This window comes from Nicotiana tabacum, chromosome 19 (genome assembly GCF_000715075.1).
Source record: "Nicotiana tabacum cultivar K326 chromosome 19, ASM71507v2, whole genome shotgun sequence".
Taxonomy (NCBI): Eukaryota; Viridiplantae; Streptophyta; class Magnoliopsida; order Solanales; family Solanaceae; genus Nicotiana; species Nicotiana tabacum.
In genome coordinates this window covers 47,815,962-47,843,566 of record NC_134098.1, presented here as the reverse complement: position 1 = coordinate 47,843,566, position 27,605 = coordinate 47,815,962, and the positions used below count along the sequence as shown (strand labels likewise).

The 27,605-nt window shown below is 39.9% G+C and overlaps 1 protein-coding gene across 3 annotated transcripts in view; it reads left to right on the top strand.

The window, feature by feature from the left end:
- LOC107773950 (transcription factor PIF1-like) overlaps nucleotides 1-27,143 on the top strand; it is a 34,158-nt gene extending 7,015 nt beyond the window's left edge. For 2 of the 3 annotated variants that reach the window (XM_075237713.1, XM_075237716.1), the window contains 3 exons: nucleotides 150-536; nucleotides 938-1,016; nucleotides 1,312-1,692. In XM_075237713.1, coding sequence (XP_075093814.1) covers nucleotides 150-536; nucleotides 938-1,016; nucleotides 1,312-1,316 — 471 coding nt within the window. In that variant the 3' untranslated portion in view covers nucleotides 1,317-1,692. Of the gene's footprint in view, nucleotides 1-149; nucleotides 537-937; nucleotides 1,017-1,311; nucleotides 1,697-26,722 lie in introns of those variants that run through there. The other variant, XR_012702670.1, reaches the window with a different exon arrangement.
- Nucleotides 27,144-27,605: the final 462 nt, after the last annotated feature.

Genomic DNA, 27,605 nt, shown 5'->3' with positions numbered 1-27,605 from the left:
TCAGCGTCAAGGAAATAATTTCTAAACCTATCTCTGGTTGTGTAATATGCATGCTGAAGCTAGCTGGTGATACAGTCCTGCTTGTTTATCTTAAAAAAGAATTTGTAGTCGAATCAAAACATAGTTTGATCATATCTGCTTGTCTGCAGATGATGTCCATGGGATGCGGCATGGTCCCGATGATGTATCCTGGAATGCAGCAGTACATGCCAGCTATGGGAATGGGCATGGGTATGGGAATGGGTATGGAGATTGGCATGAACAGGCCAATGGTGCCGTATCCACCTCTATTGCCGGGTGCAGCGATGCAGAATGCAGCTGCAGCAGCACGAATGGGTCCTAGATTTCCTATGCCGCCGTTTCATTTGCCACCAGTTCCAGTACCAGATCCTTCCAGGATGCAAGCCTCAAGTCAGCAAGATCCAATGCTACATCCACTTGTAGCACATAATCCCAACCAGCCAAGACTTCCGAATTTTAATGATCCATATCAACAGTTTTTTGGTCTCCACCAGGCACAAGTGCAATTACCACAGGCAAGTCCTTCCTCTTCTACTTGGTTCGTAGTTCATTTATTATCATGCCGACTATGTTCATGTAGAAACCAGTCGACCACCATCGAAAAGTCTAGTTGTTGCATATGGTGATGACAATGTCCATTGTAGAAACCACCAGCTACAAATCCACTCATTGCATCTTGCAATGAGGAATTACTTTCACCATGGTCATAGGTCAATTGCTCTTAGAATATTTTATTGCTAGATTGAACTTCTATAATCTTGCCAAAACGAGTTTTATTAAGTGAATACCTATCGGATGGATGCAGCTTGGAGCCATCCACCAGAGCCTGTTAATTCATGTTTTCCTTTTGATATGCTCCTTATGTTTTCCCTAATGATCTCACCTGTCATGTCTAACGCTTAGCTTTTAAATGCAGAATCAGGCAGTAGAACAGCAGGGTAACAATAAACCCGGCAGCAGGAAAGAAGTTGGAAATCCAGGGAGTCCTCAATCTGGTAAGCTATCATTCAAATTCTATAGCTCTTATATATACCACAGTGGGGTGGTTCATATGCAACAAACTAAGGAGATGAAACTAGAAAAAAATTGCTCGACACTGTCATAGTGCCAAAAAATGCATTCTACACGATTGTTGATGGGTTTATCTTCTGATATATGGGTTTAGCAACAAGTAAGGATAGAACTCAATTGTTCTTTGGCATTGAGAATAATATATTGGTTCAAGTGGATATTCCTGCAGTATTTCAATGGCCTACATACTGACTTTATTCACTACTTATTTATTTGCAGGTTGATTACCTTGGGGCCAGAACGTAAGAGCTTCTCACAAACTAAATTTTGTAGTGTAAGAGGAACATCCACTGCAGTCTGCACCGGCTGGCTGATACAAAATATAGCACCACTAACTTGTAATTATTACTACAGAACTCATTTTGCTTTATATATTGTGGCCCATGAAATCTCATTCCCATTTTAGCATTTGGATATAATTTGTGGCCAGCGTTTAACATCACAAGTGATCCGGCATAAGGAAGATGTTCAGCCGGTGAAGGGGCTTTAAGCATTTCCAGGCTTCACCCCAAATTTTATGTGCGTGCTGCCCCTTTTAACTGCTGCAGACATTGATAAAGATAAACATATTTATGATAATCTCACTCTGGTACACAAAAATGAGGTACGCATCAGCTGCATTGCTTGATATATTCTCTCTCTACTTTTCTGTGACATAACAACTACTACCTTGCAAAAATAAGGTAAGACGAACCACACTCGTTAAGCACAAATCATTTCCGCTAGATACTTCGGATCATCATTTTAAGTTAGGGTGCAAATCAATAGACGCTATCCCATTAATTCACTTCGACAACTCCATTTTATTGCCCGCGTGCATGAGGTATTCTGGGGTAATTTTGTTTATCCGAAAAACGGATAGAGTTGAATTTGTACGTAGTTCTAAGGTTACGTGGTATAGCTTAATACAAATCGTAAGGATAAATAGAAATATCAAATACAGATTGCAAAGAATGCAAAATAAACGAGGTTGGAAAGAAGATGACTTTTGGGACTAAGCAAGATGAATCAATTTATGAAGCTTAAAAGAATAATTCTTCAATATATGAGTATATGCTGCTTGAGTTACAATGTAAGCCAAACAAAAGGCTCCCCTTTACAGAAATGTAGTCATCCTCTTTATAGTGGAGGATCCTACTTTTAGATATAATTAAAAATACATAGTGGGAGACCCATGACAAATCACCTTTTCCATAATTCCTATCAGGATTCTCTCCTCTAGTGGGATTACAATGACTCTTGTCTGTGAGCTCGATATTGACTCGAGTTTTCGGTCTTGACTCGAGCTCTCGATCTTGACTCGAGCTCGATTCTGACTCGGATCCCTGTATTGATTCGGGGTCAGTGTTGGTCGGTCTCTGAATCATAAGCTCGATAACTTTACTTTGCATCATAGTTCGACTTGGATTCGAGCTTGATAATAACATCGAGCTCGACATTGATCGGTCCTTCGGGCTCGAAGCTTGGTGACCTGACTTTGGACCTCAACCTGAAACTATGAAGATGCTTCTCCGATCCAATGTATTACCATTTAAACCAATTCGTACGAAGGACTAACCGATTTTTACCGTACACAGATAGTCCCCCCGTTTCTCGAGAAGGATGTAGCAGGAAACGACATGATTTTACAACGGTTCGATCAGATTATAAGCTGACGTTCACATTGGGCTCGATCATGACGCACGTGATAGCTGTCCTGTCGGTTTAGTTTTTCAAGGCATTTAATGCATGTCAGACGCTGGTCGGCCACCGCTGATATTGAACCGCCATTGCTTTAATCTATAAATAGCCCTTCTTTTTACTATTTATCACTTTTACATCTTCAATCTTCCAAATTTTTCAAGTTCTTTTTCGTACCCTCTGAGTTTATTCGCAAATCTGTGATTCCCCTCTGCAAAAGTCCTTCTTCAAAACTACCAAATCTTTGTCACTTTCTTCTATTCTCGACCTTTAAATTTGAAAATGGCGAAAACATCACAAACCATTCCTCAGAAAGAGAAAGCTTCATCTTCACAGTCTGCCGCCGACGAAACACCGGTAGAGCCACGGCCCGAGGAGTGCGTTCCTGGGGCGTGTGTTCTTACCTCTGATTTTAAGGTCGATAAAGGCTCATCGGTTCCCGGTCGATGTGAGCCAGTATCAAGGTACATGTGTTCGATAACCGAGAGGCACCTCAAACAGCTAAAGAAAGATTGCAATTGGGAGAACAAAGAAATAATAATCCCTTCTTATGACGAAGATATCACCACTTACGTGAAAGGGTTTTTAAGTGTGTATACTTACCCTTTCACGTTAGGTCCCCTCGACTCTGTTATTATTGACTCCTGCCGTCAATACCAAATAACCCTAGGCCAAGTCCATCCTTCTTTTTGGCGGATCATTATTTTGATCCGATACTTTGTGAACAAAATCGAGGGGATGTCGTTCACCCTCGACCATCTCATCCGATTGTACCATCCTCGCCTTTTTCGAGGAGGGTTAATAAAACTTCAGCGTCGGGCTACCAAAGCTATGTTCTCGAGCATAGACGAGGACAGGGATCGAGGCTGGATGGGCAGGTTCGTTCGAGTAAGGACTTCGGACCTGATTCCGACTGAAAAGATACCTTTTCCTGAGGAGTGAAATATGAAGCGTAAGTGTAATTCTGCTATAATTTCTTTCTATTTTGCCCTTTCATTTCTTTTCTCACCGATATTCCCCTTTTGTGATGTAGCGATTCCCTGGATGCCCGACGCAGTTCCCGATCTCAAGAACTGGGTACGAGCTCTGGCTTCAACCTCCACATACGCCGAGCGCTCATGGCGTGATTTGTCAAAGGGCCGATGGGAGGCCAAAAATCATGGTAAGCCCCTTTCTCGTATTTTTTGGTAGTTCGAACGAGATGCTTTCCATATACTTCAATAAATTTTTCCGTATGTAGGTGTGATGTAGGTGTGGGCAAGGATGCAGTTTTGAGGCCCTCGTCCGTCGAGAAAGAGGCTTCGGCGTTTGTTCCAAAGCCGGTGAAGGATAATAAGAGGAAAAGGGCCTCCGTTCCCAAAGATCCAAAACCGAAGAAGAGGACGGCTCGTAATCCGAAGAAGAATACCATTCCCTTGACCATAGAATCAGTTCTGCGTCTAAGGGATAAAGACGAATAAGAAAAAGAAGAAAACGACGGGTCCGCGCTGGCGGTCCGAATGAAGAAAAGCATCGATGCCCCAAAGGCGGCTGGATCGACGGTGATTCATAAGGCTCCGCCTCGAACCGATGAGATATAGGAGGAAGGTTCACGCAAAGTCCCCGAGTCATTAGAAATCGAGGATGCTTCCTACCGAAGTCAACAAATAGTGGGTACATCGGAAGGGGCTGATCCTGAAGCTCTCCGAACTGAGGAGAACGCCCCAAGCGAGTCGCCTAGGGCAATAGTAATCGGAGATTCGCCCACTCTTCCTGCTTTTTCTGAAGGGGCTATTCGGGAAGCCCAAGCTTTGGGGGGCCTCGAGATGAGCCTGTCTCATGAAGAGGAAGACCATTTCCGTGATCTGTTTACCGGGGTCGAGGATGCTGCTGGCCCTAATGATGTTTCGGGCCTTCTCTGTGAAGTGCAGCTAGCTCTGGATCGGGTAAGCTCTTAACTCCCATTGTTGATATTACTTTCATGTTTTGCTATTCTTTCCTAACTTCTTTTCTTCCTTCTTCGCAGGCCGTGGCGGTTCATCGAGAAGCAGGTTCTCGGTCTCGAGCTGAGCTGTATTGGTTCGAGACCGATCTTCAACGGGTCACGGAGGAGAGGAACTCCCTTAAACTCCTCTTAGGGCAAAGGGGAGAGGAAATCAAAGACCTCTGAGTTGAGCTGGCCAAGGCTCACAAAGATCAGACCGATCTGTCTGAGCAGGTAATGATACTTTTAAAAGCCTATGGGCTCGATACCGGAACGATGGCTAATTCTTCGGTCTCACAGCTGCAGCAGAAAATTGAGATGATCGGGAAACTTCGTGAGGGGGTTGATGTGATAAAAGCGGAGTCCTTTGAGTGGAAAGAAGGTATGGAAGGCTTTGCTGCAGAGAAAGAGGCTGCTCGAGCCCAATTGTCATCAGCCGAAAACCAGCATCAAAGTATAAAGGAGAAAATCTCGGTTCAAGTAAGAAGAATAGAGGAGCTCGAGGCTCGGTTGGCCTTTAAACTTGTTAAGGCCGAATCTGACGCCGAAAAGGCAAAGGCCGATGCGGATGCATTTGTGGCCGTTTATTGGGCCGATGCTGAAGCTGCTCAGGTACAAGCAAGAGAGGTAGTCGAGACCACCAACACTCGAGCACATTGGGTTGTTGAGCTTTCTAAGTGCCGATCTCGGAGGGAGACCCTCGAGGAGATCCACGCTCGAGGTTTCGACCTTACTGAAGAGATAAAAAGGGATAAGGAGCTCGAAGCCGATGCTGAAGCCTTGGTTTCCGATGATGACAATGATGATGATGACGACGATGGGAGCAAGAACGGGTCCGAGAGCGGAGAGGAGCCCGATGGAGAAGAGCCCGCCCCCGAGGATAACCAAGAAACTTAGTCCCTTAGTTTCTATTTCGGATGTTGCATACAATTATGTAAACAATCCCGTAAATATATACAAATATCTTTTTCTTCTCCCGTCTTGCCTCTTGTTTTATTTTCTGTCTTGTGAAGGTTTCGTTTTATTCATGCCTTATGAATATTTTCATAAGGCTTTAGGCAATTTGATTGAATTCGGATTTCGTAGCCTTTATATTCGAGTGAGCGTTTTCGAACTCGAAGTAATGTAGAAAGTAGGTTTGGTGATTTCGAACTCAAAGTATTGTAGCCCGTAGGCTTAGTAGTCGAGTGAGTGATTTCGAACTCGAAGTAATGCAGCCCGTAGGTTTAATAGTCGAGTGAGTCATTTCGAACTCAAAGTAATGTAGCCCGTAGGCTTAATAGTCGAGTGAGTGATTTCGAACTCGAAGTAATGTAGCCCGTAGGCTTAATAGTCGAGTGAGTGATTTCGAACTCGAAGTAATGTAGCCCGTAGGCTTAATAGTCGAGTGAGTGATTTCGAACTCGAAGTAATGTAGCCCGTAGGCTTAATAGCCGAGTGAGTGATTTCGAACTCGGAGTAATGTAGCCCGTAGGCTTAATAGCCGAGTGAGTGATTTCGAACTCGAAGTAATGTAGCCCGTATGCTTAATAGCCGAGTGAGTGATTTCGAACTGGAAGTAATGTAGCCCGCATGCTTAATAGTCGAGTGAGTGATTTCGAACTCAAAGTAATGTAGCCCGTAGGCTTAATAGTCGAGTGAGTGGTTGCTCGAACTCGAAGTAAGATGGCCCTTAGGCTTAATAGTCGAGTGAGTGATTTCTCGAACTCGAACTCAAAGTATTGTAGCCCGTAGGCTTTATGGTCGAGTGAGTGTTTGCTCAAACTCGAGATGATGTAGCCCGTAGGCTTAATAGTCGAGTGAGTGATTTCGAACTCGAAGTAATATAGCCCGTAGGCTTAATGGTCGAGTGAGTGATTGCTCGAACTCGAAGTAAGATGGCCCTTAGGCTTAATAGTTGAGTGAGTGTTGCTCGAACTCGTCGATTTACCTTAAGCCTGTTTGCATAATAAATCTCGAAATAGGGGAATCTTTCTTGGATATAAGATATCGGTAAAGAAGAAATCTTTCTTTGCAAGTCATTATACATGTGTCCATATTTTGTGTCAGGGCTCGGGCCAACTACATAAGCATGGTTCGTTTTGACCATTTAGCTCTTACAATTTTTCCTATCGGAACCCTGTTATTATGAAGTAACTTTCTTGCATCGAACTTGATATATTTGAGGGGCTAATGCCCCCTAGTATTCGAGGTTGATTGTAAAGAGGCCTCGGATACTGTCGAATTATTTCTAAGTTAGCACGATCAATGGTTGCCTCATTAAAAACCTTGCCGAGAAACCCATTTGGGATAAAACCGGTCTAAGGAAAAAAAAGAGTGTAACGCGTGCTTTCAGACCTAAGGCTTTGTATTGAAGGATCCATCCTAGCTCCTGATCGGACTCCAGCAGGGGTTAGTTTCGAAATGTAAACGAATATGGGAGGGTCGTACCTTAGCAGTAGTATCGTTTTAGGTGCGACACATTCCAATTGCTTGATAGGTATTTGCCGTTTATAATACCGAGATTGTATGATCCTTTTCCGACGTTTTCGAGAACCTGATACGGTCCTTCCCAGTTCGGTCCTAGTTTTCCTTCGTTTGGATTTTGGGTACTGAGGGTGACTTTCCTTAGCACTAAGTCCCCGAGTTTAAAATGGCGAAGCTTGGTTCTTCGATTATAGTATCTTTCGATTCGATTCGATGCTTTTGGGCGGCCAATTGGACAAGAGCGGCTTCTCATTTTTCATCCAATAATTCGAGGTTAGTGTTCATAGCCTCGTTATTTGACTCTTCTGTTGTATATCGAAATCTGGCACTGGGTTCCCCGACTTCGACTGGAATCAAGGCTTCGGAGCCATATACTAAGGAGAACGGGGTTGCCCCCGTACTAGATTTTGATGTTGTTCGATATGCCCAAAGAACTTCGGGTAGGATTTCTCTCCACTTTCCCTTAGCATCGTTCAGCCTCTTCTTTAGGTTTTGAATGATAGATTTGTTCGTTGATTCGGCATGTCCGTTCCCACTAGGGTGATACAGTGTTGATAATATCCTTTTTATTTTGTGGCCTTCGAGGAATTTCGTCACTTTGCTGCCGACAAACTGTTTCCCATTGTCATACACTATTTCGGCGGGTATCCCGAATCGACATACGATATGATCCTAGATAAAGTCTATAACCTCTTTCTCTCTTACTTTCACGAACGCATGTGCTTCAACCCATTTAGAGAAATAGTCAGTCATAAAAAAAAATGAACTTAGCTTTACCTGGGGCCGATGGCAGAGGGCCGACGATATCCATTCCCCATTTCATGAATGGCCATGGGGATAGGACTGAGATCATTGGTGCAAACCTTTGACATTTGTCACATTTTCGAACAAACTCCTTTGCATCTTTGTCCATATCGATCCAATAATACCCTGCCCTGATTATTTTTCGAACTAATGAATCAGCACCGGAGTGATTTTCACAAGTGCCCTCGTGCACCTCACGTAGGACGTAATCGGTGTCTCTTGGCCCTAAGCATACTGCCAATGGTCCATCGAATGTCATTCGGTATAACGTTCCATCTGCAGTTAATGTGAATCGAGCAGCTTTGGTTCGTAGGGCCCTCGAATATTTAGGGTCCGATGGGAGCTTTCCATTCTTTAAGTATTCAATATACTTATTCCTCCAATCCCAGGTTAAGCTTGTAGAATTCGTCTCGACATGACCTTCTTCGATCACGGATCTCGAGAGTTGAACGACAGTCCCCGAGCTTATCTCGCCTTCCTCGACCGATGATCACAAATTTGCAAGCGCATTGGCCTCACTGTTTTGCTCTCGTGGAACATGCTGTTAAGTCCATTCTTTGAAATGGTGCAAAGTGACCTACAGTTTGTCCAAATACCTTTGCATTCTATCTTCTCGAACTTTAAAGGTTTTGTTTACTTGATTTACCACCAGCAAAGAGTCACACTTGGCTTCAATGACTTCTGCTCCCAAGCTTTTAGCTAGCTCGAGACCTGCAATCATGGCCTCATACTCGGCCTCGTTGTTAGTCAACCTAGTAGTTTTGATAGATTGCCTAATAGTGTTACCCGTGGGTGGCTTTAAAACGATGCCTAGCCCGGACCCCTTCACGTTCGAAACCCCGTCCGTAAAAAGGGTCCATACCCTCGATGACGTACTCGATTTTAATAAGAGTTCTTTTTCAACTTCGGGTACGAGGGTCGGCGTGAAATAGGCCACGAAGTCCGCTAAAATTTGAGACTTAATGGCCGTACGGGGTTGATATTAGATATCTTACCTACTGAGTTCGATGGCCTATTTGGCCAATCGGCCTGATAGTTCGGGCTTGTGCAAAATATTACGGAGTGGGTAAGTGGCCAATATGCATATGGGGTGACATTGAAAGTACGGTCTTAACTTTCTAGAGGCGTTTATCAGTGCAAGTGCCAATTTTTCTTAGTGTGGATATCTACTTTCTACTTCTCCTAAGGTTCGACTTACATAATAGACGGAAAATTGCGTACCTTACTCTTCTCAAACTAGGACACCATTTACCGCGATTTTCAATACTGCCAAGTACAATCAAAGTTTTTCGTTTGTTTTTGGAGTATGAAGCAGTGGTGGGCTTGATAGATATCGTTTTAATTCCTCTAATGCCTATTGGTATTCCGAGGTCCAAGCGAAATCCTTCTTCTTTTTGAGTAGAGAGAAAAATTTGTGACTTTGATCTGACGACCTTGAAATGAATCGGCCTAAGGCTGCAATCCATCTCGTTAGCCCCTGCACGGCTTTTTACGCTGTCAGCGATGGCAATATCTTCGATGGCCTTAATTTTATCGGGGTTAATCTCGATCCCCCGATTTGACACCATGAAGCCGGGAAACTTGCCCGAACCGACCCCGAAAGCACATTTCTCGAGGTTGAGCTTCATGTTGTATTTCCTTAAAAATCTCGAATGTTTCATGCAAATGGGTCAAATGGTCCTCCGTGTGCAGGGACTTAACTAGCATGTCATCAATATAAACTTCCATTGATTTACCTATTTGTTCCTCGAACATTTTATTTACTAGGCGTTGGTAAGTAACTCCTGCATTTTTTAGCCCTAAGGGCATCACATTATAACAATATGTTCCATACTTGGTGACAAATGAAGTCTTTTCCTGGTCTTCCGGGTTCATTTGGATTTGATTATACCCGGAATAGGCATCGAGAAAGGTAAGGATCTCGTGGCCGGCCGTGGCATCGATCATGCGATCGACGTTAAGCAGTGGAAAAGAATCTTTGGGGCATGCCCTGTTTAAATCCTTGTAATCTACACACATTCTAAGTTTGTTCCCTTTTTTAGGGACTACAACTACATTGGCTAACCATTCGGGATATTTCACCTCCCTGAATGGACCCTATTTTGAGAAGTTTAGTTACCTCGTCCTTTATGAATGTGTGCTTTACCTCGGATTGGGGCCTTCTCTTTTGCTTTATCGGTTGGAACCTAGGGTCCAGGCTTAGCCGATGCGTCGTTATATCCGGTAGGATCCCTATTTTATCTAAATTGGACCAAGCAAAATAATCCATGTTATCGATAAGAAATTGAATAAGCTTGTTCCTGAGTTTGGGGGTTAATCTCGTTCCCAGGTATACCTTTCATTCGGGCAAATGCTCGATTAGTATGACTTGCTCCAACTCTTCAATCGTTAATTGGGTAGCGTCGGAATCATCGGGAAGCACGAAGGATCCAGGGATCCTTTGATCATCATCTTCATCGATCTTCTGATTTTCTGGTTGGGTTAAAACTGATGTCTGTGATTTCTATTTGGCATCTTGTTCCCCTTTTGAGCCCAGTCCCTTTATTGGCGAAGGCGAGGATATCGGATTCGCTTCCTCGACGGCAAACATTTCTCTTGCGGCCGATTGTTCTCCGTACACTGTTTTGACTCCCCTTGATGTTGGGAATTTAAGAACCTAGTGTAGGGTCGAAGGTACAACTCTCATGTTGAGGATCCATGGCCTTCCAAAAAGGGCGTTGTACCTCATGTCGCCTTCGATTACGTGGAACTTCGTTTCCTGGATGGTCCCAGCCACGTTTATTGGCAGAATTATCTCGCCTTTGGTGGTTTCACATGCCATATTGAATCCGTTTAGAACCAGGATTGCGGGTACGACCTGGTCTGGTAGACCGAGCTGTTCTACGACGTTCAATCTAATGATGTTGGCCGAGCTACCTGGATCAATTAACACACGCTTAACTTTAGTTTTATTCATAAGTACGAATATTACCAGTGCATCGTTATGAGGTTGTATGACTCCTGCTGCATCTTCATCATTGAAGGACAAAGTTCCTATGGGTGCGTAATCCTGAGTTCGAGATCACTTTTCTCTCAGAATCGATGTCTTAGTGTGTTTAAGCACCGGCCCTTGAGGGGTATCGACGCCGCCGATGATTATGTGAATGACGTGTTGTGGTTCTTCTTGTTCGTTTTGCTTGCCAAAATCCCTATTTTTGAAATGGTTCTTCGCCCTGTCGCTTAAAAATTCTCGAAGGTGCCCTTTATTGAATAACCAAGCTACCTCATCTCTTAGTTGCATGCAATCTTCCGTTCTGTGGCCATGGGTGCCATGATATTCACACATTTGATTGGGATTCCTCTGGGCAGGATCGGTCTGCATGGGCCGAGGCCATTTAGTGTCTTTGATGCATCCGATAGCCGACACGATGGCGGATGCATCAATGCTGAAGTTATACTCCGATAACTGAGGCGCTTCCTTAGATCAGGTAGGCCTGTCAAACCCACTTCTGTTCATCATCCCCCGAGACCCTTGACCTCGATCACTTCTTTTGTTTAACGGGGTTACGTCTCGATTCATTGATTCTGTGGTTTTCGTTATACGGTCGGTATTGATCCCTGATCGGACCTTGTTCTCGATTGATATCCCTTCGAGCAGTGGGTTCAGACCCCAACTGATCATCTTCGACCCTAATTTTTGATTGGTACCAATTGTGCACGTCGACCCAAGTGATAGCCGGGTACTCGATCAGGTTATGCTTCAACCGCCGTGAAGCCGTCGAACTTTGTTCGTTCAAACCTTGAGTGAAAGCCTGAACGGCCCAATCGTCTGTGACTGGGGGGGGAGGGGGGGTAGATCCATTCGCTCCATTTGAAAACGAGACACGAATTCCCTTAGCATCTCGTTATCCTTTTGTCTTACATTAAACGGGTCCGACTTCCTAGTCTCGACTTTTATGGCCCCGATATGTGCTTTTACGAAGGAATCCGCAAGCATAGCAAAAGAATCGATAGAATTAGATGGCAAATTATGATACCATATCATTGCTCCCTTTGACAGGGTTTCACCGAATTTCTTCAATAATACGGATTCGATCTCATCATCCTCTAGATTGTTCCCTTTGATGGCACATGTGTATGAGGTGACATGTTCGTTGGGGTCGGTAGTTCCGTTATATTTAGGAATCTTGGTCATGCGGAACTTCTTTGGGATCAGTTTAGGAGCCGTGCTTGGGGGGAAAGGATTTTGTATGAATTTTTTAGAATCTAAGCCCTTCAATATTGGTGGTGCCCTCGGGATCTGATCAACCCTGGAATTGTATGTCTCCACCTTTTTTGTCGTTTGCTTCGATCCTCCTTTCTCCGGATTCTATTCGTTTGGTCAGTTCTTCGAACATCTTAGCAATTTCGGGATTAGTCCCCGACTCCTGCTCATTTGATTTCACTATAGCTGGTTCCGTTGTATGGGCGATTTCTCGGGGTTGACTGGGCTCCGGTCTACTCGGTATCTGGGTTTGACTCTGCAACTGAGCTATTGCTACCTGTTGAGCTTGCAATATTTCGAAAATCATACGCAAGCTGACGCCGTTTTCCTCGACGTTATGGGTATCTCGAGCTGCAGATCGAGTGCCACCATGAATGCTATTTTCAGGTTCAGAATGTAGGTTCGCCTCAATGGCCACATGCGAATTGATGTCTATCAGCACTTCGATTCGAGATCCAACAGCGTTGACAAGTGGTCTCTCGGTACTGGGTGTCAAGTTGTTGTTCTCATCTTGAAGACCAGCTTCATTTTCGATAGGTAAGGCCATTTGATTGATAGTTAGTCGTTGCTAATCCGAAATCCAAGATACTTTCAGAAACAAGCGCAAAATGGTGTGTTTTTGCATATTCGTATCAAATAACCAATGTTATCCTTAGCCCCACGGTGGGTGCCAAACTGTTTACCCGAAAAACGGATAGAGTTGAATTTGTACGTAGTTCTAAGGTTACGTGGTATAGCTTAATACAAATCGTAAGGATAAATAGAAATATCAAATACAGATTGCAAAGAATGCAAAATAAACGAGGTTGGAAAGAATATGACTTTTGGGACTAAGCAAGATGAATCAATTTATGAAGCTTAAAAAAATAATTCTTCAATATAGGAGTATATGATGCTTGAGTTATAATGTAAGACCAAAAAAAGAACTGTCCTTTACAAAAATGTAGCCATCCTCTTTATAGTGGAGGATCCTACTTTTAGATATAATTAAAAATATATAGTGGGAGACCCATGACAAATTAGCTTTTTTGTAATTCCTGCCAGGATTCTCTCCTCTAATGGGATTGCAACGGCTCTTGTCTGTGAGCTCGATATTGACTCGAGTTTTCGGTCTTGACTCGAGCTCTCGATTTTGACTTGAACTCGATTCTGACTTGGATCCCTATATTGATTCGGGGTCAGTGTTGGTCGGTCTCTGAATCATAAGCTCGATAACTTTACTTTGCATCATAGTTCGATTTGGATTCGAGCTTGATAATAACATCAAGCTCGACATTGATCGGTCCTTCAGGCTCGAAGCTTGGTGACCTGACTTCGAACCTCAACCTGAAACTATGAAGACGCTTCTCCGATCCGATGTATTACCATTTAAACCAGTTCGTACGAAGGACTAACCGGTTTTTACCGTACACAAATATTTGCCGAGTAAATTTTATTTTGCTTTTTGGACTCGTTCTTCCAACTTATTTGATTAGTTCTTAGTTCGGGGGTTGTATGGAATTGAGGTGTTGTAGTAGCAAGTGTTGGTTGGGAGGCGGGCGAATCCATAGTTCTCCTTCTATGGTCTTTTTGTTTCTTTTTCCCTCTTCTGGCTAGGGTGGGCGTTTTATGGGCCTAGAAAAATTTGAAAGGACTAGAAGCTGGGGCGTTTTCGCTATCATTGAAGTTATAAATGTTTGCAAAGCGTACCCACTCATATCTAAAGTAGTTCAATCTCTTCAATGTAACTTCAAAAGACAAATCTGAAGTTCTTCTACCTTTCAACTGCAATTTCAAGAATTCAAATCTTAAGTAGTTCAATCTTTTCAATGCAACTTCAGAAATCAAATCTGGAGTTCTTTATCTTTCAAATGCAACTTTAGAAATTCGAATCTTAAGTAGTTCAATCTCTTCAATGCACCTTCAAATTTCGAATCTTAAGTTTTGAAGCATATACTTGTTCTTCGAATTTCAGTAATCTAGCACACGATTCAACGCACAAATCTACTCTAAATGAGCTCAAATGTGAAACATAACTTTCAAATATCATAAAGAATAAACTCCACTAATCAAATTGTCAAAGCAAAAATAAATTTAACAAATCTATTTTGCAACTAAGAAGAAAAAGAAGAAACCCTAAACAAAATAAAAGAAAATAGTAACGAAGAAGAGGAGAAAAATGTATCTATATAAAGTTACTTAAAAATTAAATATCAGTTAAACTTTTTTTAAAAGACCGTACAAATTCTATGAGTAGCACAAAAGTGGGCATGAAAGTACCTAGTAGCTATAACACAAAATAAGCCAAAACAATTAGAGAGTAAGTACGGAAATGGCCATATTATGGTCACCTTTACAGCACTTTACCCTTCTATGCATTTAACCATTTTTTGCTATCGGTACCAATAAAGTACAATTTTCAGAATACCTAGGGGAAAAAATCAATGGGTTTGTTGGAACTAGTTGAATACACATGGACAAAATAATATATATATGAAGAAGATTAGAGGTGATTTGAACCGGTTTGTAATCAAAATTTACAGTTGAAATTGAGTTAAATAAAAAAAATTGGGACACATTTATATCACACATAGATATACATGGGACACACATAGATATATAGGGAGTCACACAGCTTACCTTCTTCTTTGTTCATTGTCTAAATCGAATTTTCATTTTAAACTACCTCAAATCTCTACGAAATCGTTCTAAAAATGAGATTCAATCTTCTTAAAATGAGCCAATATATTCCAAGAACACCCAATCTAAATAAGGAATCCCGAATTGTCATACTCAAACTTAAACGAGCTTCAATGTCTTTTAATGGAATTTTAGCTCATCGATCTTCTTCACTTTCCAAGCAATCAAACAGTATTCTAGGGGTGTATATAGGTCGTGTTGGTTCGGATTTTCTAATTACCAAACCAATAAAAGTCGGGTTTTTAAATCTCGATTTTTCTCGGATTTTCGGGTTGTTTCGGGGTTTTTTATCATAAAGTCTTCATAGCACAAAACATAGGATTTGTGCTCCAAATATTTCTATAATCCTAGTAAGACAGAACTATATAAGGTATTTTTTAATAAAATAACATAAATATGAGATGATTCATGGCATTGTACTAAAATATTCAACAATAAAGATGAGAAAATCGCATAAAATAAATATTATTAATTAGGCATAATGAAAATAAAAATAATTTAAAATTACTAATAAGTTGCTAAAATAAGTACGACTAATAAGTACTACTATTTACATGACTAAACACTAAAAGAAAAATAAGTTATCCATTTTATCTAAACCATGAAAAAACTAAAAAATAGATATCCAACACTATTTTCATTCATAGTACAATTGAATTGAATGTCTTTTATTATCATTCGTATTGATTTAATTTTGGTTTAGGATTTATTTAAGTTACTAATATTTATGGACTATAAAACTTATTGGAGCATCCAAAAATTATAAGTCCAAACTTGAAATAATACGTTAAAAGATAAAATTATGAAAAAGCTTAAGAAATATTTATATACTACGCTACAATAAATATTTTCATGTATTAAATATATTTAAAATTTCTATATATATAATATTGGGTTGAGTTGGCTTCGATTTGACTTTTTTTAGTTAAAACCAAACCAAACCAAACCAAATATCGTCGGATTTTTTTTCCAACACCAAACCATAGTCGATTTTTTTTTTTCGATTTGACTCGGATTATCGGGTTGGTGCGGTTTGTCGGTTTTATTTGTACACCCCACTGTATTCTATGCACGGAATTTACTCCAAAATATGTAACCCATCGATTCCAACTAGCTAAGAGAAGAAAAAAGTAGTTAATGCTTGACCTTTGTTACGGGGAAATGTTTTGTGATTTTGTAGAGTTAATTTGTTAAATTTCCTAGGGATGAAGTCAGATCTTTTATTCAGAAGAATAGTTCAAAGAGATTTTAACTAGAACTTGATTATTCATAGTTTTCCTCCCTTATTTGCTAAGTAATCTTGCCCTAAGACTATTTCAAAATACAGAGGAATTTGACGAAGAGGAGGGATTTGAAGCTTGAAGACGGCTGAGCAGAGAAGCATGGACAAGTAGAGAACGAAGCATAGAAGAAAATAAGCCCACTTTATAACAAAAATTGGTTTATGGCTAAGATTGGTAGCATTTTTTTAAGTGAGGCTAATATTGGTAGTGATGTTTTAACTTCAATACCACACAAGAGAGGGTGATTTGTGTGGTGTCCAATTTTTCGTGTGTACAGATTATAGAAGGACCTGGTTCTTCTATGTGTTCCTTATCCTACTGTTGCGGAATAATAAATGCAGAAATTAAAGAACACAAGTATTTTACGTGGAAAACACCTGGCTCAAAAGGTGAAAAAACCACGACCTACTTCCCAGTAGGATTTTTCCAAACTCTCCACTAAATTACTGAGCCAAAAACTGTATTTACAAAACACTTTTGTAAACCTAGGATTAACTCTAATCCCGTTGTGGCAACCAGCCTCTAACTGCTGTGACAACTTCAAGCTAACTCTAACTTGAATACTCTAAGTACCTATTACAATTGCCTCTAGATAAAGTTGAAAGGTACAATATGAAAATGCCTACTACAATTGAACTAGAATAAAAGACAGACACTTGGAACTGGTTCTTCTATCTGGTTCATGTAGCTTCAGGTTCGCACACTTGAATCACACACGAACTGCTTGCAAAATACCTTGCTATTTTGCTCTCAATTCACGTTTAACTTCTGTTTTTGTGCGTCACCTGTAGAATGAGAACATCCTGCGATTTATAGAGTTAGTAGAGTAGAAAATAGCTAGAGTTCTAATGCTACTCTTCCTTGGTAGAAGAGTTCTAGTTAATCTCAACTCCTAACTCCTTCCTTATCTTGGATAATGTTCTCGTTGAGTAAGGAGTCATTCTCCTTATTAATTATGCAACCCTTTTCGATCAGGAGATATTAATTAGATGAGTCCTTATCCTTATCAATTATGCAACCATTTTCGATCAGGAGATATTAATTAGACCAAGTTAATCTTATCTCCTTCACGTGCATCCCACATGTTCGAATTTGCCCGTGTCTATGCACACAAGGGATGGACCTGGTTTATGCCTGAGCTTCCTTTGTCAATCTTCAAAACTAACCTTCACTTGGGCCAACAAATTCCCCCTTTTGATGATGACAAACTCTGTATTTTTCATAAGCTTAGGCCATGTTTCAACTTAACCCAACATCAACACAATGTTAGAATAATTTTCACTTATCATCAAGGACCATGTTCATTAGGTTATAAACATCACTGTTCAAAGTGTAAAGCACAACATTTTTCCCTCTTTTGGCATCATCGAAAAGTTGCATAAAAAATATGAGATAACTGGATTTTAAAACTTACTTATGGCCACTGGGGCTACTTTAAATGCAATCATGGATTAATAATCATAGATCAAGCTAAGAATTTTAACCATCAAAGAAATATAAACAAACAGTTAGAACAAAAGATAGTGAATTTCATTGATGATTGATAAGATTCTACCACGAAGCATAAGAAGAAATAAAAATACTGGAAACATGAGCAAAAGAACCAAAAAATCCCGAACTGGGTCACTGGTTAATATACACTAGGCTAGGAGACTTAAGGATGGGAAGAACTAGGTGCTTGGTTTTTGGTTTGGAGGAGTTTTAGCATATCCTGAAGAATACCATCATTCTTCTCCTTTTCTCTTGCCAGCTCAGTTCTGAGAGCATCTCTCTCAGTCTCCACCTCTGCCAACCTCTTCTTCAGCCTCTCAATCTCAGTATCCTTAGCCTCACTTTCTTGCACCAAGGCTCGCACCTTGCTATTCATTGGTACCTTCTTAGATGAACCAGGTTCTTTAAGAGTGACATGGACTTCATAGTCACAAGCAGGCAGCGCATTTGCCCCAAAATGATCCTTGCTTGTACCAACCTCCCTTTATTCTTTGGATTATAACTTTCAGTCACTCTCCTCAGTAGGTCTGCGAGGGTTTCCTGTTCAGATGAAACAAGTTCATCTATATTTTTTTCAAGTTGAACCAGCCCTTCAGCGGCTTTGCCAGACCCACTTCCCCCTATTTTCTTTACGCTCTCCTCTACTCCAGTAGATTTTTCTCCCCAAACAACCATTGCACCTGTGTCTTTGGTTAAACTCACAGGAGTGGGTGAAGAATCAACCACTCTTTTACCATTTTCCCTCACAGCACTTCGAACACCCTTGCTCTCTTTTTCTTTTTTATTTTTACCACCAATTTCTCCAGACTCTGTAGTTTCAACACCTGCTTTAGACCCTACTAGTACAAACCTATTCTCTAAATTTGTTCTCTTCCCGCAACAACCTTGCGAGCAAGCATCTTTACTCTTTTCTTAGAGGTTGGGGTGGTGGAAGGGATGATAGTGGGTGTGGAAGTCTAATCAAACTGAATTTTCAGTTTTGAAAAGACTTTGGAGTGTATCCATAGAATCTAGGTACTTCAATTCGGTTGGGATTCTTTTGAATAGAACTGGTTCACTTGTAACGGATAAGTCCAAAACGAGTTTGGAATTAAGTAGGACTCTGCTCATGATCCAAATATTATTATTTCAAATTATGCAGAGTGTAGAAAACATACCGTGTTATCTTGATGAACCAGGCTCTTCACTGAGAATACTCTTGTGTAAGTCTAAATTTGCCAAAATAGAGAAAATATCATTAGAGATTAATGAGTCATTTTAACACATGGCACAAGAGTATACTATTGAAAGTATGAGACTGAGCAAAAATTAATCTAATTATGTACACAATTTTCAGATTTTCTAACCAATTTGTTTTTCGTTGTGTACTCTGAACTGGTCCTTTTAGGTGATCTTAATCATCCCTAATTCTAACATGTTCCTTTCAAAGTGATCTCTACTTAGGGCTTTTGTGAAGATGTCAGCTATTTGCTTGTCAGTAGCACAAAATTTCACAGTGATCAACCCCTTTTTATAGTTATCTCTCAAAAAGTGATGCCTAACATCTATGTGCTTAATTCTCTTGTGATAAACCAGGTTCTTGGTCATACTAATTGCACTAGTGTTATCACAAAAAATATGGATACAACCAACATCTATTCCAAAGTCCATTAATTGTTGTTTGATCCACAACAATTAAGCACAACATGAAGCAGCAGCAATATACTCAGCTTCAGCAGTAGATAAGGCTATTGAATTTTGCTTTTGGTGGCCCAAGACACAAGACATGAGCCAAGAAAGTGTGCCATACCTGAGGTGCTCTTTCTATCCACAAGAAAACCTACATAATCAGCATCATCATATCCCACAAGATTGAAAATACTACCTTTTGGATACCAAAGACAAAGATCAGTGGTGCCTTTTAGATATCTCAAAATTTTCTTGACAACCGTCAAATGAGACTCCTTCGGATTTGCCTGAAATCTTGCACAAAGGCCTACACTGAAAACAATGTCAGGTCGACTAGCAATGAGATACAATAATGAGCCAATCATTCCCCTATACAACTTCTGATCAACAGATGAACCAGGTTCATCTATATCCAACTTTGTAGCTGTTGCAATAGGAGTGTCAATTTCTTTAGAATCTTTTATTTTAAACCTTTTAAGCAACTCTTTTACATACTTCTGCTGATGGATCATAGTTCCATTTGAATTTTGTTTAATTTGTAAGCCTAAAAAGAAATTAAGCTCACCCATCATGCTCATTTCAAATTCACTCCCCATTAGTTTAGCAAAATCTTTACTTAACTTATCAGTAGTTGCTCCAAAGATTATATCATCAACATATATCTGAACTACCAAGAGATCTTTACCTTTTTCTTTCAAGAACAAAGTATTGTCAATTTTACCTCTCTTGTAGTCATGCTCAAGCAAAAACTTTGATAATCTTTCATACCATGCTCTTGGCGCCTGCTTGAGCCCATAAAGTGCTTTGTCAAGTTTGTACACATGATCAGGACTCTCCTTGCTTTCAAACCCCGGAGGTTGTTTGACAAACACTTCTTCCTTTAGATAGCCATTGAGGAAGGCACTCTTGACATCCATCTGGTGGATGGTGAATTCCATGTAAGCAGCAAAGGCTATAAGGAGTCTTATTTCTTCCAACCTTGCAACTGGATCAAAGGTTTCATCGTAGTCTATGCCCTCCTCTTGGCTATATCCTTGAACCACCAATCTTGCTTTGTTCCTTGTAACTGTTCCATCTTCATCAAGTTTGTTTCTGAAGACCCATTTTGTGCCAATTACTGATCTGTCCAAGGGTCTTGGTACCAGATGCCAAACTTGACTCCTTTCAAATTGGTTGAGTTCATCTTATATTGCATTTACCCAGTCTGCATCCTGCAAAGCCTCAGCAATATTTTTAGGTTCAATAAGAGATAAGAAAGCATCAAAAGCACAAAGATTCTTTAATGAAAATCTGGTTTTGATTCCAGAGGTTGGATCGGTGATTATATTCTCAATGGGATGAGAACTTTGATACTTGTAAGGTTTCACAACCAACTGGTTTCCCCTTGATGTTCCTTCAGTGTTTTGTTGTTGTGGAACAAGTTCATGGACAGGTTCCATTGAGGTTTGGGGATCATTTCCTCTTAGTTTTGTTCCCCCTGTCACGTTGCTCTGGGTGGAAGAACCTGTTCCATCACCTGTTCCTTCTTCCAGTACTGCTTCTGTCTGGGTGGTGGTTTCATTTAAGTTTCTTACCAGCCCAATTGGTTCATCATATTCCTATCTCTCAGAAAGAATGTTAGTTTCATCAAAAACTACATGAACACTTTCTTCAACACACATAGTTATTTTGTTATAGACTTTATAAGCTTTGCTATGTGAAGAATATCCCAAGAATACTCCCTCATCACTTCTGGGATCAAACTTGCCTAGGGAGTCTTTACCATTGTTGTGCACAAAGCACTTGCATCTAAATGCCCTAAGATGGGATATATTTGGTTTTCTCCCTTTAAGTAACTCGTAGGGAGTCTTCTCTACAAGAGGTCTAGTCATGCACCTATTTATGATGTAGCATGTAGTATTTACAGCTTCTGCCCAGAAGCTATGGGGCAGTTTACTAGAAAGAAGCATAGTCCTAGCCATATCTTCAAGTGTCCTATTCTTTCTTTCAACTACTCCATTTTGTTGTGGAGTCCTAGGAGCAGAAAATTTATGATCTATGCCATGCTCATCACAAAATTCAGCAAATTTAGCATTTTCAAATTCAATGCCATGATTAGACCTAATTGATTCAAGTTGATTACCTAGTTGTTTCTGAGTTTTTCTAACAAAAGAAGTGAACATGTCAAATGCTTCATCTTTAGATGTTAAAAACAATGTCCAAGTAAACCTAGAGTAATCATCAACAAGCACCATTACATATCTTTTACCACCTCTGCTTAATGTTCTCATTGGACCACAGAGATCCATATGGACCAGTTCCATCATCCTGGTGGTGCTTACCACTTTCTTGCATTGAAAAGAGGATCTTACCTGCTTTCCCGTTGCACAAGCCTCACAAATTTTGTCTTCCTTGAACTTGATGTTAGGCAGCCCTATCACCAGGTCCTTGGAGACTAATTTGTTGAGTTGACTTAGACTTGCATGTCCAAGTCTCTTGTGCCAATGGAGGGGATCATTGTCCAATACACTTAAGCAAGTGAGTTCATTTTCTGACAGTGTGGACAGATCTACAATATATATATTGTTCACTCTTTTTACCTGCAAAATAATCTTGTCAGTGATAAGATTAATCACAAAGCATTTATTAGAGGTGAATGCCACTAAGTTACCTCTATCACACAGTTGTGATACACTAATTAGACTGTATTTTAGGCCGTCTATCAAATAGACATTCTCAATCGAGTGAGAGTCAGTCTTACCTACCTTACCAACCCTAATGATCTCATATTTTTTCCCATTTCCAAAGGAGACATTACCTCCTTTGAGGTCCTCAAGTGAAAGGAACTGGTTCTTGCTTCCTGTCATGTGCTTTGAGTAGCCACTATCCATATACCATATTTGGCTACTCCCCTTCACTTGGACCTACAAAAGAAAATCAGGGGTTAGTATTAGGAACCCAAACTAGTTTGGGTCCCTTTCTATAGGCAAAAGGATGAATCAAATTCTCTTTAGCCCAACCTGGCAGACTATTTTTCCCTTGAACAAACTTTTTATTCTTTTGACTACAGTTTGTGCAAATTTTGTTCTCAGGAAGTGTGAGATACTTGCTTTTGGGATCCCATTTAGGTGGCAAATTCCCAAAGCCAATTCCTCTTCTATTGCTACTGTGGTGTTCCTATAGCAATGACAATGCATCGGAGGACCTGTTCCATTTACAAGTTCTGTCTAGTTCATGCTTGACCTTGCCTAGATCCTCTGTCAAAATTCTTACCTGCTCATCCTTCTTATACAACTCATCTTTTAGTTTACCTACATTTTCTTCTAGAGTGAGTTGTGTGCAATCAGTTGTCTTCTTACTTGTTCCTAATTTCAGTTTTAGGTTTTCAGATCTAAGTTCTAGGATATTTGATTCAAATGCATGAACCTGGTTCTTTAATGCAGTATTTTCACTTATAGTCTCACTAACCCTAAGTTTCAGGTTCTTACACTTTGCTTTCAAAATCACACATTCCTTAGACAACTATTTCTTTTCATTGTTTATATCCTCAGATTCATCATTGAAATCTAAAAGTAACTCAGATAGCCTTTCTTTAGACAAAAATTTAATCTTGTATTTTAGATGGATTATACTTACTTCAGATTCCTCATCGGATTCTCCAATTGCCATAAGTGCTTGTTCATCTTCATCTTGATCATATGAGTCCTCATCTGAGCTTTCTCCCTAAGCAGCACCCATAGTCTTTGTTGATCCTTTGTTCTTCTTAGGATGAACATGTTCCTTCTTTTTGTTTCTTCGTTCAGCTCTTTCCTTCTTCAATTCAATTTCCTATTAAGGGCAGTTTTTGATGTAGTGATCAGTCTTCCCACACTTGTAGCAGCCCTCATTGGTTTGTTTTTCAGGAACCCTTGGTTTGCTGTAGCCTCCACTTCTTGAAGAACCCTTTCCTCTCATTAGGTACTTCTTGAAGTCCTTTGTGATCATAGCCATTTCATCATCTTCTAGATCAGAACCTTCAGTGATTCTGAGTGCCAGGCTCCTTTCCTTCTTGGGTACATCCATCTTCATGGTTTGCCTTCTAAGTTCATAAGCAGTGAGATTTTCAATTAGCTCATCCAACCTAAGAGTGGCAATGTTCTTTGATTCCTGAATAGCAGTGATTTTGCTCTCCCATGAGACTGTCAGAACCCTTGTCAAAATCTTCTCAACTTTGTCTTCTTCAAGAATAACCCTTCCAAGAGACTTAAGTTCATTTGTTAGTATGGTGAACCTTATATCTCTTGGATGGTTTCCCCTTCCTTCATGGTGAAATTCTCATATTGAGAATATAGTAGTGTTCCTCTGGACCTCTTCACTTGAGGTGTTCCTTCATGGGCCACTTGCAAAGTGTCCCAAATTTCCTTAGCAGTAGTACAACTTTGAATTCTGCTGTACTCGTTTGGACCGAGTCCACAAACAAGCCATTTTTTGGCTTTAGCATTCTTCTCCCATTTTCTCAAGTCGTCAGTAGTGCAGTCAACTCTTATTTTTGGCACCTCTTCTCCTTCGGTATTTATCTTCATGGTAGCCAGTGGACCATCTGTGACAATGTTCCATAGCTCATAGTCTTCTCCTATGATGTGATCTCTCATCCTGTTTTTTCACCAGGAGTAATACTGGCCGTTGAAGAGTGGTGGCCTAGCAGTGGATTGCCCTTCCTAGTTTCCAGGTGGTGCACTCATCTTGATCTTCTACTAAGGTGTTAGCCTCTTCAAGGATAACATGCTCTGATACCAATTGATGTTTTAACTTCAATACCACACAAGAGAGGGGAGGGGTGATTTGTGTGGTGTCCAATTTTTTGCGTGCACAGATTATAGAAGGACTTGGTTCTTCTATGTGTTCCTTATCCTACTGTTGCGGAATAATAAATACAGAAATTAAAGAATACAAGTATTTTATGTGGAAAACACCTGGCTCAAAAGGTGAAAAACCACGACCTACTTCCCAGTAGGATTTTCCCAAACTCTCCACTAAATCACTGAGCCAAAAACTGTATTTACAAAACACTTTTGTAAACTTAGGATTAACTCTAATCCCATTGTGGCAACCAGCCTCTAACTGCTGCGACAACTTCAAGTTAACTCTAACTTGAATACTCTGAGTACCTATTACAATTGCCTCTAGATAAAGCTGAAAGGTACAATATGAAAATACCTACTACAATTGAACTAGAATAAAAGACAGACACTTGGAGCTGGTTCTTCTATCTGGTTCATGTAGCTTCAGGTTCGCACACTTGAATCACACACGAACTGCTTGCAAAATGCCTTGCTATTTTGCTCTCAATTCACGTTTAACTTCTATTTTTGTGCGTCACTTGTAGAATGAGAACATTCTGCGATTTATAGAGTTAGTAGAGTAGAAAATAACTAGAGTTCTAATGCTACTCTTCCTTGGTGGAAGAGTTCTAGTTAATCTCAACTCCTAACTCCTTCCTTATCTTGGATAATATTCTCGTTGAGTAAGGAGTCCTTCTCCTTATTAATTATGCAACCCTTTTCGATCAGGAGATATTAATTAGACGATTCCTTCTCCTTATCAATTATGCAACCTTTTTCGATCAGGAGATATTAATTAGACCAAGTTAATCTTATCTCCTTCACGTGCATCCCACATGTTCGAATCTGCCCGTATTTATGCACACAAGGGATGAACCTGGTTCATGTCTAAGCTTCCTTTGTCAATCTTCAAAACTAACCTTCACTTGGGCCAACAGGTAGTTTTTTGCTATCGCTTGCCGAACCACGTAGTTTTAGAAACAGACCACAAACTCAACAGTGATAATCGTCATATCTAAATACTTAATAGCTACCTTTACGTCATGGTAGTAAAATATAATCTTCCTATGAAATTATGGATAAAATTATCGACCACTTGAACGCAAATAAGAAAAAGTATAATTTATACAACTTGTTTTCCATATTGAAAAAAATGTGGTGGAAAAGGATTCCTCGTTAAGCACTAAATATTATAAAGAAGCGAAACTACACTTTTGTGCTGAGTAATTCGTTCTTTGTCTATTTACGTCTGGCGAAGTTCCTGACAACATGACATGACAATAGAAAATTTGAAGCAGCATATTCTTTCAACATCTTGACTGACAATGGAATGGAAGTCACTAACTTCATTTGGAGAAGCTGCAAGAATGTTATGGGAAAAAAGTAACACAAAAACAAATATTGGATAGGCGTTATTTAACATGATTATGACGAAGCTCAATTGATGGTACAAGATCTGAAAGTGTGAAGAGGCTACTGCTTCAACTTCAACTGCTGCTTATTGGAAGAAGTGCGACAAAATAAGCACCTTCTGACTAGATATATTGCCTACTTTAAATATAACTATTGGTAGATCCTTTTTAGTCACCACAAACTAAACGTAAGGAATGAGGTAGCCAAGTTCGCAATCCTATGTGTAATTTATGTGAGTTTCAAACTTACTTAAAAAAACATCCTGATAAAATGAGTCATGAATTATTATATCTTTGTGCATGAAAAGTGGAATTAATTTAGACTAACATTGACTTAAAATAGAAGCTAAAAAAGCTATAAAGAAATGCGTGGAAGAACTAAAGTTAAAAACTAAATATAAAGAAATAACTATAGAATAGTGAAAAATAATTGTATTAAATTGAAGTTGATTGATTTGTATGTGACAATTGCTTTATGTCTATATGAATAAAACATGACTTATATATACACTAGGTGGAGATTAGCGATGGTAGACAATCCACTATCTAATTATGTTAGAAATTCTATCCTTAAAGATATATCGTAATCCATCAAAGTGGCGTAATGTGTAGCATATTGACGCTTATTGCACGTTAGCTGATCATGTTCTAGACCGTGATCGACCGATCGTACTTGCTTCCAAACTTCAAGGAAAAGCAATTACGCTAACGGAGTCCTTGATTGGTAGAAGATATAGTCAAATATAGTAATTTTTGACTTGTGAAATTATAATTAGGGATTTTTATAGACGTGTACAATCCAAAGAATAGTTTTCACAAGTGGTAGCTTAATTCTTTTTTATTTGTTGTAGTCCAAAACCCATGTGATCTGACAAAAAGGCTTAATAGCCGCATCTGACAGCATCACATGACATCACCCTTCCCCCAATTATTTTCTTTTTGTTCCCCATCCAACGCCTCTTCTCCTTCTACCATTGTTATGCTTAAATATAAACAATTGTTCATCTTTTACAAGCTTAATATACAATTAAACATACGTAAACATGTTTTATATGCATATTATGCTATATATTCACCTTTGAGATGATATTTTATATTTATCGTTATTATATATTGTATGGGATAAAATTGATCGATAACAGGTGGTCAAATGGTGAAGTGACATGTGGAACCGAAGGTAGGCAAAGAACGAGTCAGGAAACGACCAATGCCGAGTGCAAAATGTGTGACCACTACCGGATAAGTTCCGAAGAGAACGTGGTTAGCGATAGAAATTCAAGGATTTGCCATCGGAAAAGCATTCAATGAAGGAATATTCGCTAACAATTAAGGAGCGACCGTTACAAAGAATATTTGCATTCAAGATATGCCGTTATATACTCATCAATGACCCCTTTTATTCCCATTTAAGAGGGGCTTGATCTTAAGATCTTGTTTCCTGAGGTGGTGCTATAAATAGTGGGATCAACAACCAATGTAAGGAGAGGAGAAGAAAACATTCTATACCAAAAAAAAGCTATATTTTTCTATTTTGCTATGAAATAAACAGCTTTCTTTCGCTTTGTCGTTATTTCCATTTTTGCTCTCGGAGACGCTGGGTTCGGAGCCAGGCTTGTTATCTTCTTCAATTTCAATCGTGAAATCTTGATTTTAATCTTATCTCTTTATCATTTTTGGATCAAATCAATTCGCTTGTTTATAAACCACGTGACAAATTTAACTGTACCGTTTTGCGAGTAAACAGTTTGGCACTCACCGTGGGCATAGATAGCTGCGCAATTGATTTGATTAATTCGTTTATTACTAACTTGTTTTGATTCTTTCCTTAGTAAAACCAAATATGGCAGCTAATGATGTCAACATCATGATGACTCAATCAGTGAGACTCGCAATGAAGGGGATAAGATGAACCCGGTTCGATATGGTCGATACCCTTGGCATGTGCGGGAGTCAACCCCTGATGATGCAGAGGAGAAACACGTTGTAGAAACGATCAAACTCCTAAGGGAGCAGCAAAAAGCAATC